The sequence below is a fragment of the Geotrypetes seraphini genome, chromosome 5 (assembly GCF_902459505.1).
Source record: "Geotrypetes seraphini chromosome 5, aGeoSer1.1, whole genome shotgun sequence".
NCBI lineage: Eukaryota > Metazoa > Chordata > Amphibia > Gymnophiona > Dermophiidae > Geotrypetes > Geotrypetes seraphini.
Window position 1 is genome coordinate 152,851,292 of NC_047088.1, and position 12,782 is coordinate 152,864,073.

The 12,782-nt window shown below is 40.8% G+C and overlaps 1 protein-coding gene across 4 annotated transcripts in view; it reads right to left on the reverse strand.

Moving 5' to 3' along the window:
- Positions 1–1,546: 1,546 nt before the first annotated feature.
- Positions 1,547–12,782, reverse strand: part of STRADB (STE20 related adaptor beta) — a 106,821-nt gene continuing 95,585 nt past the window's right edge. For all 4 annotated transcript variants that reach the window (XM_033944585.1, XM_033944583.1, XM_033944584.1 and 1 more), the window contains 3 exons: positions 10,558–10,802; positions 9,750–9,792; positions 1,547–4,931 (listed from right to left, as the gene is read on the reverse strand). In XM_033944585.1, the coding sequence (XP_033800476.1) occupies positions 4,788–4,931; positions 9,750–9,792; positions 10,558–10,802 (432 nt within the window). In that variant the 3' untranslated portion in view covers positions 1,547–4,787. The remainder of the gene's footprint in view (positions 4,932–9,749; positions 9,793–10,557; positions 10,803–12,782) is intronic.

Consider the following 12,782-nt stretch of genomic DNA (forward strand, 5'->3'; position numbering starts at 1 on the left):
ATCATTTAAATCTTCCAGTTCAGTAAATATGAGTTGAAAAATGGATCAGTGATAAATATTATGGATCATGGTCACGGCACAAGCTCTACAGAGCTATTAATGAATTCCAAACTATCTCATACCCTTTGAAGCAGTTTTAATTTTTTAATCCAGCTGCAAGCCTTCTAGTATTTCCAGTTCTGTATCTTTTTTTTTTTTTTTTTTTTACAAACCAATGTTACAAATTCAGAGAGGAAAGTAAGTGATCAATTCAGGAAAAGTCAACTAAAATTACGTGATAAAATATTGCATGCTAAGTACAGTATATACCCTCAAATTCTATGTAATGTGTGTGCAAATTAATTAGCAATAAATTGATGCTAAGAATCAATTATTGCAGTTAATTGGCACTATTAAATATTTGCACTTGCATCTTCCTGGCCACTCTGTGTGCCCAAATGCCCTAGAGTGCAACTCCAAAAGAGATGTGACTAAAGGGTGGGGCATTCCAAAAATCTGTGCATAGAGTTATAGAATAGCACCATTCCCGTGCCCAAATGTCAAGATTGGGTGCTGGCATTTACACCAGGTTTCAACTAGCATACATACCGGTGCCCAAATTTAGGCACAGGAATGGGATCTAAGCACTCTTCTATAAGGAGTGCTCATCTTGGAGTACGCTGATTTTGTCCAGCATCCAAATTTGGGTGCCATTTACTGAATCCAGTCCATATTGTATAATGGGAATTAAACACATGATTGCCACATAAGTCGACATTTACATGCCAACATTTAGGTCCATAATTCAAAAATTAGTGCCTACATAAAAAGAAATGTTTAATAATAATTTTTCAATGATTAAATTCAATTGTAATGTGAAGTGTGCTCAATGCTCCTACTCATAGGTCATTCCAAAGTGGACTAATGATAAGGGGAACCATCATCACTACATTTTGTTCCCTAAATATCAATAACAAAATTTTAATTATAACAAAAGACAAGAAGAAATATTAATTACTTGTCTTAAAGTTACAAGATATTCAATCTTCATCCACAAAAAGGCTCACAAGTTGCAATTATGTTCTTAATAATATCCCAAAATCCCCTGCATAGCCAGTGAGATAAGATCAAGTATCAAGCCCAGAGATTCTTGCACTCAGTATATGATATGACCATCCAAATCAAGAGAGCTTTATATAAAGAATGGTTGACAGATGTTGGAACAAACAAAGAAAAATTAAACTCTGTAGTATGTATACTCCCGTATTCATCACATTTGCACTTGGTGCACTCTTTGATTTTAAAATATTGGCACATACCTGGAATATATGATTGAAAGGGAGATACAAAATCCTAGTGGTGTAGAACAGGTACAAGTCGATCAATTTTTTTTACTGCATTAAGATTTACAAAGACTAGGGGACACTCAAAGTTACTGAGTAATACTTTTAAAACCAATAGAAGGAAATATTTTTTCATTCGGAGAATAGTTAAGCTCTGGAACACATTGCCAGAGGATGTGGTAAGAGCAGTTAATGTGGCTAGTTTTAAAAAAGTATTTGACAAGTTCCTGGAGGAAAAGTCCATAGTCTGCTGTTGTGACAGACATGGGGGAGGACACTGCTTGCCATGGATTGGTAGTATGGGATGCTGCTACTATTTGGGTTTTTGCCAGGTACTTGTGATAGGATTGGCCTCCATGGAGATGAGATACTGAGCAAGATGGACCCAGTAAGGCTATTTTTATGGTTAGAAAAGTCCCAAAATTTGCATTTACTTACAGCAAAAACTTAGAACTGTTAATAGCCCCAAAAGAAGAAAATCAAGAAAATAATTATAATTCAGGCCATTTTAAATGTGGACAATGTTCAATTTGTTCTTATGCTACCGAAACAACACAATGCAGAAACCACATAGTTTTCAAGTTTTTCATCTATACCAGTGGTTCTCAAACCCTGTCCTGGGGGACCCCCAGCCAGTCGGGTTTTCAAGATATCCCTAATGAATATGCATGAGAGAGATTGCATATAATGGAAGTGACAGGTATGCAAATCTCTCTCATGCATATTCATTAGGGATATCTTGAAAACCCGACTGGACAGAACAGGGTTTGGGAACCACTGATCTATACCAATGTATTGTATAGTTTGCCCATATGGTTTGAACTATATAGGGCAAACACCGCGTCAAATTAAGACTCATATAATTCATTTGAGCACTATAAGGACTCAAAAATTGGAGGTCCCTTTAACAAATCATTGACTGCAATATGGTCATTGATTAAATGATTTACGTTTTGTGGTTTTATTTAAATTAAACCAAAGGGGAGGTGGGGACCTTGCACGTCATCTTGTTTATAGGAAGCAGAAGATAATTTTTGAGTGGAATACGGTCTCCCCTTTGGTCTAAATCACGAAATTGAATGGCCTATCATGTTACGTGTCAATATAGTACGTCATCAGGTTATGATGTCACAGACATCTCCTGCGTGTTGAAATAAATCTCAGGCTATGCTCAGGTACCTTTTATCTGATTGAAAATTACTTGGCATTTTTCAATTATTCCAGGGAGAAATCTGAATGGTGAACTGCCATGCACAATTTGAATATAAATTTATATTCATAAATTTATATTCATTGTTGCTTATAATAAAAATGATTTTTAATACTATTTTCTTCTTTTGAAGTATAAATAGTACGCTCAGTACAATCCAGAAATAAAAACCAAGTTTCATTCCTCCAGAAGAAGACAAATGAAACTCGGCCTGAGTCGGGGAATGACAGTTGGAGTTTACTGCATTTTGAACTTTTGAGTGTATTGCACACAGACGTTTTGTATTATATTGGACAGTGGATTTCACACTGTTTATTATTATTTTTTTCTTTTTAATTGTTATTTTTGGATCACTCTCTTGCAACATTACAACGGACCCCGATTTGGATGGTCATTGCATATACCGAGTGCAAGAATCTCTGGGCTTGATACTGGATCTTATCTCAGTGGCTATGCAGGGGATTCAGCACAACAGAAAATACGTGCTAACAATATAATTACTTTTATCGGCACTAAACAATAAAGCATAAGAAAAGTAATTATATTGTTCCTGAGGAAGCTCTATTGTGTATAAAGAGAGTGAAACGTTAGTGAATGGTATAATATGAAATAAATAAGATAAAAATCAAATTAAATTGTAGAATAAATGATTTAGTGGACCGATGATTGCTCACAAGATAGTTATACGACGAGACTTGTTCTAGTGGTGGTATAACTGTGAACACTTGAGATCCACAATAAATCGTCGAATGAATTTAATTTAATGTATGAGATTTTGGACTTGTGACTGGCAGTAGCCTACATATTTTTGGAGTAAGAGTGCGTCTCACATAGAAAAGCCACTTGTAAGCCTAATTATAAGAAGGCCTACTTGGTACCATTAGTATATGCTACTGTAAGGCTGTGGAAATCCTGGGTGCTGGGTTGGCATGCTGGTTGAATTTTTGGTCTGGCAAACTGGCACGGAAAACCAAATAAGAGTGTGACACCCAGCCCTGAAACTGCTCCTCTTTTCTCATCCTGGGGCCAATATAGAAAGCCACCTTGAACAGAAGTGTTTGGGTACCACAAGGTATACAAAGACATTGCTGGGTGCACAATGCACATAGGGATTCAGCACATAAATTAACTTACAAAGTACATGTGGGTAAGCACACAGTATATGAATGGTAATAAGGCCATTAAGTATTCCTCTGCAATGCACAGACGTAAACAGAGGATTTGAATTCATGCACAGTACGAAAAATTAACCACCAGGTCTCAGGCAGCACAGAAGGGTTAGTCAAGAGGAATTAATGCTAGCTTTTTCTTTTCTTCTGCATCCAAAGCAATTAACTGCAACTTTAAAAGACAGAATTGGCAGTAACAGCTCTGCACGTGTCTGAAGAAAACAAAAGTACCAGCACATATCTGAACATGAACCAGAATGTGCAGGAATATTAACCTCTCTCGTACATTTTTGAAAGGCTAATATTTATGCACAGAACAATAATCTGGTTCATGCGCTGTTGGTATTTTCATTTTGTTTGGACATGCACACAGTGAAGCTGCCCTAACTTCAGATCCTTTGTGTGCATGTGTCCTGCAGGCTCTGACGTTAATCTCATGGTAAAAACCATGTGCTCAGACATCTGTGTGCGACTCTACCACGTGGCTTTCTGCATTGACCCCTTCCCCCAGTGTTTTTTTCCTCACTAAATAAGAAATATGTTCCAAGGAGGTCAAGGAGCAGCTGCTTGACAGGCACCAATATGAAAAGGAAGGAAGAGCTGCTTAGGAGGAAAGTCACTAGCAAGAAAGGGGATTGAGGACTTAATCAATGACCTTTCTAGCCTCTACGTATTTGCCTGGCTCTTAGATCTGAAGAAAACTGTAGCAGCACAACGTAATTTAGCCACTGTTTCTGGCATTTCCAGTTCAGGGAGTTTCAAATGAAACAAATGATAATTACACGTGGAGAGTTAAATGTGATTGGAAGACTCGTGCATAATTACATAATTTGGCTGAAAAAGGAATACAGTCGTTGAAACATAAAACAGTCTCTGCAGTAAATTCCAAGACTTCTACAGTAGTTGCACCCTGACAGTGCCTCCATTGACTCAGATATAGTTCTTAAAAAAATGTTAATAGAAATGTTTTCCAGTACTTTACTTGTATTTTCAAGCACACATCTGGTGCATACTCATCTAGCACAGTATATGGAAATCCGGTTAGGTATTGCCACAGTAAGAGGTAAAATGGTTTGCTGTATCCTTCTAAAATTCCCAGTCTGGATACTCTTCACTTGGAACAGTGTAATCTGGCTCATTCCAGGGGGCTGCTGTCAGGAACTGTGTTCTTTTATGCTCAATGCCAGGAGGCAACAGTGAGAGCAATGAGCCGTTTGTTTGGTCTTTTGCCTTAGAAAAAAAAGAAAGGAAATGGGTTACGTATTTCCATGTGGTCTTGAAAAGTTGAATTCTCTTCTATCAAATTTTCACTAAAATTACCACTACTATTGTTCAAAGTACTAGGTCAAAGTACAGTGACCAACGTACAATAAATTTACTTAACAGAAAGTAAAAAATTATTGCTTAATTTTTAAGTAAAAGTAAAAGTACTGCAACTACAATAAATTAAACTATTACTAATTTTTTTATCCCAACAACTATATTGCTCTACAATGCAAGCCACTTTGCTTGTAGTAAAACTGCATTTTGAAACTTCAACAACTGCAAGGAAAAGAAAAGGAGGAAGGGATTTGATATACAGTGGAACCTTGGTTTACGAGCATAATTCGTTCCAGAAGCATGCTCATAAACCAATTTACTCGTATATCAAAGCGAGTTTCCCCATAGAAAGTAAGGGAAACTCGCTTGATTCGTTCCACCTCCTCTCCCCCATGGCCACCGGCGCTGCTCCACCCCATATCTCCATAAGATCCCCCAACCCCTGAGGCCAGTGATGCCCTTCCACAACTCCCCCCCCCCCCCGCAAACCAGCATCGCCCCTCTCCCCCGCCCAAACTGAATGCTTACTCCCAATGTGGCACCGGCACGCAGCACCAACCCATAGGAGGTGCCGGTGCCTGAAGATTGTGCCCCTCCCCCGACTGGGTCTTGAGCATCTGTGCATGCTCAAGGCCTTCTGGCTCTCGTTCTCTCCAAGAATCTTGGAGAGAGGTGGGAGCCAGAAGGCCTTGAGCATGCGCAGATGCTCAAGACCCAGTTGGGGGAGGGGCACGATCTTCAGGCACCGGCACCTCCTGTGGGTTGGTGTTGCGTGCCGGTGCCATATTGGGGGTAAGCATTCAGTTTGGGCAGGCGGGGGGATGCTGGTTTGCGGGAGGCAATACCAGTTAGCAGGCGGGGGGACTCGCAAATCGAGTCAATGCTCGGTTTGCGAGTCACAATTTGCGAGAATGTTTTGCTCATCTTGCAAAACACTCGCAAACCACAGCACTCGTAAACCGAGGTTTGACCGTACTGCCTTTCTGTGGTACTGTGGTTTACATATTAAACGGGGGAGTGCTAGTAAGTTCTTGGCTTTGTAAAGAAAACAACAAGCTATGGGATTTAAAAAATATATTTACTCTACTTATTCATTACTGAGCTCCACACACTTACGGCTTTGTTGTTCTAACTTCTTTAACTCATCCAAGAAAAATTATTTTTGTTATGCTGCAAACTATTCATCCACAGCTAATGTAGCATCCTCAATGCTTGAAAACTTTCTTCCCTTGAAGTGAGGTTAGGCAAGAGGTAGTAGTCCAAAGAGGCCAAATCAAGTAAGTAGGCCAGGTGTTTCAGAACTTCAAAGTGAAGATTTACCAATTTCTGCTGCATAATGGCCATCTTGTGAGGAACTGCATTGTCTTGAAGAAGACCAGTTGCTGTTTCAGTTTGTGGGGGAGCAGGAGGGAAGGGAGAGATGTGCTGTAACTATATTGAGGGGTGACTGAAGCTGGAGGAAAAGGAGAGAGATGTTGGAGCTGTAGGGAAGAGGAGAGTGAAGGGAAAGAGATGATGCTGAACCAAGTGGATGAAGAAAGTGAAATACTGAACACAGGAAACAGAGGGAGGAAAGAGAATAATAGACATATTGGTGTAAGGGAGTAAGAGGGGAGAAGGTGGACACAGGGAGATATCCGAAAAAAGGAGAGACAGGGGTTTTGTTGATCCTTGTTCTGTTTATATGTGATTTATAAAATGACAATTGTACAGAATATTCTTTTTATACTTTAATAAAATAAGTTTAGTATAAAATCATAACTATTCAAGGCTTGTACGGATGGTACCAGACAGTTTGCGGGGATGGGGCAGGGATAGGGACTGAGCTTGCTGGGATAGGGAATAATTTTTTCCTCAAGCCATTCTCTAGTGACAACTAGAGCTGCCTTTGGTGGCCCTTGCCCCAAAGTCTGATTTCAAATAGGGCCAAACACTATGAAATAACAAAAGACAATCAAAATCTATACAGAAAACTTAAACACACCATAACAACCCTAACCCTCCTATGAAAAGGCAGTACTATAAATACTACATTGGACTCTAGAGTGCCAATATACTTGCAGTCGCACAAGCAGAACATGGGCAGACCCTCATGTGATACAAAACAGGGAGCCATAAAAACCATGAAATGGAGACCCCACCCTCTTAAAAAAAACCCCCCCAACAAAGCCAGATTTTTATAAGCAATGCATATACTGGTAAAAGAGAAACAGAAATGTATTTTCTCCTGTACTCTGCAAAATAAAAAATAGAAAAAAATGTATATTTCACAAAGCATCAATAAAGCTACTTTAAATGCTTTTAACCTAGAGTAGTGCTCAGACTCCAAAGGTGGATTGTAAGAACTCAATGTGGGGACAAACCCCTGTAGAGATTCTTATGGTATCTATCATTGCACCATTTTGTGGTTAAAGGTAGTTTAAAGTACTGTTTAAGCCATGTTCATGATTCATTAATCCATAAAGAAGCGTAATGTCCAAATGTGAATAAACTTCAAATTGATAATTTCAAAAATAGACTTAGCTTGAAAAATATCAACAGCATGTGTTCAGCTGGGTCCTGACGCGTTTCGCCGCTGTGGCTTCCTCAGAGAACCCGCTTCCACATCTTCCACAGTATAAATATGGGGTGCTCAGCTGAGCACTTACGTCACAGGAAACAGAAAAATTATTTTTTGAATCAGGTACTCAGCCGGTAGTGCTGTGAGCGTTTTATAGGCATTGACTATTTACTTGTATTTTCAGCTTTATAACCACATGCACTGTGTTTTGTATGTTTAGGATATTCACAGCATTGAACATTTCCAGCTATTTAGCGGGTTCTCTGAGGAAGCCATAGCGGCGAAACGCGTCAGGACCCAGCTGAACACATGCTGTTGATATTTTTCAAGCTAAGTCTATTTTAGAAATTATCAATTTGAAGTTTATTCACATTTGGACATTACGCTTCTTTATGGATTAATGAATCATGAACATGGCTTAAACAGTACTTTAAACTACCTTTAACCACAAAATGGTGCAATGTTAGATACCATAAGAATCTCTACAGGGGTTTGTCCCCACATTGAGTTCTTACAATCCACCTTTGGAGTCTGAGCACTACTCTAGGTTAAAAGCATTTAAAGTAGCTTTATTGGTTCCTTTACTAGTGTTAGGATATCATTGACCTTCAGGAACTTTCTCCTTATACTTCCCCAGTCGTTTATATTATTTCACAAAGCAGACACATCTCAGTCCTTAAAAAGTATTAAATAATATTTTTTCCACCTTTTAGTTGGTTCAGCATTTTATTTTTCTAACTGAGCTGGTCCCAAACTCTTTCACTTCCCATTTGTCAGCCTTCTCCTAAATTCTTTTCCAGGTTGGCTTTTCCAATTCATTTCTTGCCTCTTGTCTTCTTCTTTTCCTTCTCTGTCTGGCACTTATAATATTTTGTTTATTCCTCCCTCCTTCCTTTTTCTGCATTTTTTCTCTCATCTACCTACTGGTTTTACCATCTCTCTCTAATTCCCTTTCCAGTTGCCCTCTCTGTCTCCCTTTCCCAGTCTCCTAAACCCTTCACCATACCTTTCACCAATTTCCTTAGTCCCCATCCTCTGTACCCTTTAAACCCTCATCTACCTTGCACTGCATCTCTTCATCCTATCAGTCCCAGCTCCATCCTTCCCTTGCCTCCAAGGGTATTCTTATATTTCTTAACCTATACTTCATGCCCTACTGCTTCTCTTTCACCATTTTAACCCCATTCCCACCCTTCCTCAACCTCTTCAGAGACCCATCCCTTTCCTCCCATACCCTTCCCCAACACCGCCATCCCTTTTCAATGTATTCCATTCTCTCTCTACTCTTCCAAGTCATTTGCATTATGTCTCAACCTTTTCCCACGTCATCTCCTTTTCCTGCCCTCTTCTCTTAGCCCTCATATCACATCCTTACTCATTCTCTCAACCCATCAATATAACCCCACACTACCTAAAACTGCTAATTATTTACTATCCCCTCAAAATTCCTACTCCTTCTCTCCTATCCATAATTCCCTGCTCTGCTCCCCAATAATCAATCTCCCACTCAATCACCAAGTCCTAAGTCATCATCTGTTCCCCTTCTCCCCACTCCATATCCATCATCTGATTCCCCCCCCTTTAGTCATCTTCTGCTCTATTCCCCTTCTCCCTCTCTCCCCTAGTTCCAACCAGTTTCTGCTCTGGAGACCCTAACTCCATCCTAATCTAATCTAATCTAATCTAAACCTTAAGTTTATATACCGCATCATCTCCATGAGTATGGAGCTCGACACACTTCCTAGCCCCATCTGCTCTGGTCCAATCCTAGTCCTCTCTCTCTCTCTCGGAAAGTAAAATTCTTCTAAGAATAGTACAGGCTAATTGTCATCCCTTCATGAAGAGATGGCGTTTAAAATACATACTGAAGTGTTGTAAAGAAAATGTATCTTCAGATTGAAAAAGTACAGTATTTAAAATCAGGCTTCCCAAACCTTTCTTGGGCACCCCAGAACCAGTCAGGTTTTTGGGTTATCGTATGAGATGCACTGCCTCTAATGAATGCTATTTTCTCTTATGCAAATCCCTTGAGAATACCGTGAAAACAGTTTGTAGGGCTCCTAGTAGAGGTTTGGAAAGCTCTGATTATCTTTTTATCCACAGCACTTCTTTTCACCAAATTTTGCTATTGACTAATGTTGTAAGAAAGCCAAACTGATATGACTCACCTGTTTAAAGAAAGCATGGGTCAGCAAACTGCTAGCTGATGGCCTGGAATACAACATATAATCTGATATGAATAGAAAGTCACATGGGAAGAGCAACTATGCTTAAAGGAGCAAAGAAATTGAAAAAGTTAAACCAGAGCAACTATGCTTAAAGGAGCAAAGAAATACAAACCCTACCTTCCTCGTCACATTGTCTCAACCTTCTTAGTCTAGCGCGCACACATGCCTTTCCTTATCTGATCACTTTCTTCTCTCTCCTTTCCTCATTGGTTTTCTCTTCTGCACTCCCTTCAAACACTGTGTTCTTGTTCACTACTGCACCTTGAGGATGAGAAATCTACCTCCTTATTCTAAGTCATCATTTACACACAACAGGCAAAATACTTTAACTTCAGTAAAATGAAGTCTTGATCCACAAGCATTATGCACTTCCCTCTAGGCAGGGCTAAGCTGAACAGATGTGGCAAATCTAAGAAGTCTGTGATAGAGTTGCGCGGGGACAGAAATTTTGCCCATCTCCACTCATCCCGAACCAGAATACCACCCATCCCAATCTGTCCCAACCAGAATCTCCTCCATCCCACCCGTCCCCGCAAAGATAAAGCAATAGAGAATTCCTTATCTAGAATAACATTTACACTGAAAAATCTACAATTGGACTGGACTCCCAATGTCCTCATCCTCAGGAAGATAAACCTTTTCTACCAACTCACAATACTATACTATCAGTCCCTTGTATTGTAAGGATGATAAATTATAGCATTTTTCAACTATTAAGATAATTGTACAGATGTGATAAATTTAATACCTTTTTTCCGGGTCCTGTTGCAAGCAGAGTTCCACCAAATTGTGAAAAGCAGGAGAGCAAGTTGTAATGGAGGGTGTATACAGTCTCTCACTGGTCATTGTGTGTGCAATGCTAGAGACCAGCACGCTCTCGCCAATGCCCGAATCTACTCCTGATCGAGAGTTCTTCATTCTTGATTCCCCACAGGGGAAGGTATTAACATCCAATGGGCAAAAAGTGGGACCCTGCAGCTTCTGCAGAAGCATCTGTGAAAAAACACACAAATGATACCAGTGATGCTAGAGGAAAGGCCCTGGTGGGGCCGGCTAGGAGTAGCCTGTTCCGAGCTGCTGCCTCTTCCCGCTCGCCATCGCTGCTGTCAAATCTCATAGAGAAGGAGGAGGGCGGTTGGGAAGTGCCTTCACAGGAGGATAGGAGGGAGGGATCACTTCAACCTTTGTGCCCCACACTGAACACAGGCCCACTCAGTCATTCCCCTTGCCAAAGTACCTCCCTCAGATGCAATCCCGTGCTTCGCAAACAGGGTCAAGTTACACTAGAAGGAAGGGCTCTGGCAGAGAGACAGGTCCAAGCAGGCCTGCGCAGAATAGATCAGCAGTGAAGAGGCTTGTGCCACTGATGATGAATCGGTGAGTTTGAGTTTCCTGAAAATTAATCAATTCAAAGTGAAACAGTTAATTGATTTGAATCAGGCAGCTCTACCATGTACTAATGTCTGGTTGGGTTCTGTCCTCTACTCTACCCCTCTTCCCCCAAGATAACCATTGCTGCAGTCTGTCATGTATACCAACACCCCCACCCCAACACCAACCGGAATTGCATTTACCCTTGTTGAATGAAGTTTACAGCAATTCTCCACGCTGAACCGGTGTGAAGCCTTGAACAACTAATTGCATGTGCTTAAGCACTGCCATGTCAACTCATCAAATTTGAGAATGCATAGATGCTCAAAGGTCCAGCATGGAGCATTGCTGTGAACTTTGTTCAACACAGATAAGTGCAATGCCTGTTGGGTCAGGTCATTGTGAGGTCACTATGTCAGACTGCAGTACCTGTCATTTTGGGGAAAAGGGTATGGGGATTAAGTGGAGAACAGGACCAGAACAGACACTAGCACATGGCCATTGAGGGGGAGGGGTTGATCATAGTGCTGATGGTCATTGGGTAGAGGGGAGGACACCAATGCTGGTCATCGGTCCAAAGGGACGGGAGGATACTAGCATCAATGGTCATGGGGGAGGAGTGGATTGGAGGACAGGACACTAATGCCAATGGTCATCAGGGAAGGTGGAAGGGAGAATACCAGCATTAGTCAGCTTGTGTGGGGGGGAGGGGGAGTGGAGGACAAGACACTAGCACTGATGGTAGCCATTTTCAAGAGGGAGACTGCATGGGGAAGGAGCCTAGGTATTTGAACACAAACTTTCGGTTTCTATTCATGTCAACTTTTTCCCCCTTTTTAGGAGGATAAAAGGTTACCTTGGTTTATATTTGGATAGGTTTATATTCAAATATATATGGTATACATAAAATGCGATTTTAGAAAGGGAAGTTGCACATATGTTCCCTTCTGAAATTGCTGTTTATACATGTAACCAGTGGCTGCAAATATATATATTTGCATGTTTATGTCTGCTCCATGTATGTCTGCTGGGTTATGCAACATGCAAACCTCAAACACCTGGAAAGGCCTACTTTATGCACTTAGGAACTCATTTTCAAAGCACTTAGACCAGGGGTGTCAAACTCAATCACATTAAGGAGAGGGGAGACATGATCGAAACATTTAAGTACCTCATGGGACGTGTCGAAGTGGAAGATGATATTTTCTTTATCAAGGGACCCTCGGCCACAAGAGGGCACCCGCTCAAACTCAGGGGCGGAAAATTTCATGGCGACACCAGAAAGTATTTCTTCACAGAGAGAGTGGTTGATCATTGGAACAAGCTTCCAGTGCAGGTGATCGAGGCAGACAGTGTGCCAGACTTTAAGAATAAATGGGATACCCATGTGGGATCCCTACGAGGGTCAAGATAAGAAAATTGGGTCATTAGGGCATAGACAGGGGGTGGGTAAGCAGAGTGGGCAGACTTGATGGGCTGTAGCACTTTTCTGCCGTCATCTTCTATGTTTCTAAGGGGCCAAAATCTAAAATACAGGCTAAGTCGTGGGCCAGACCCTGCCCAATCTCCGCCCCAGACCCCATCCCCATAATAGTACTAATT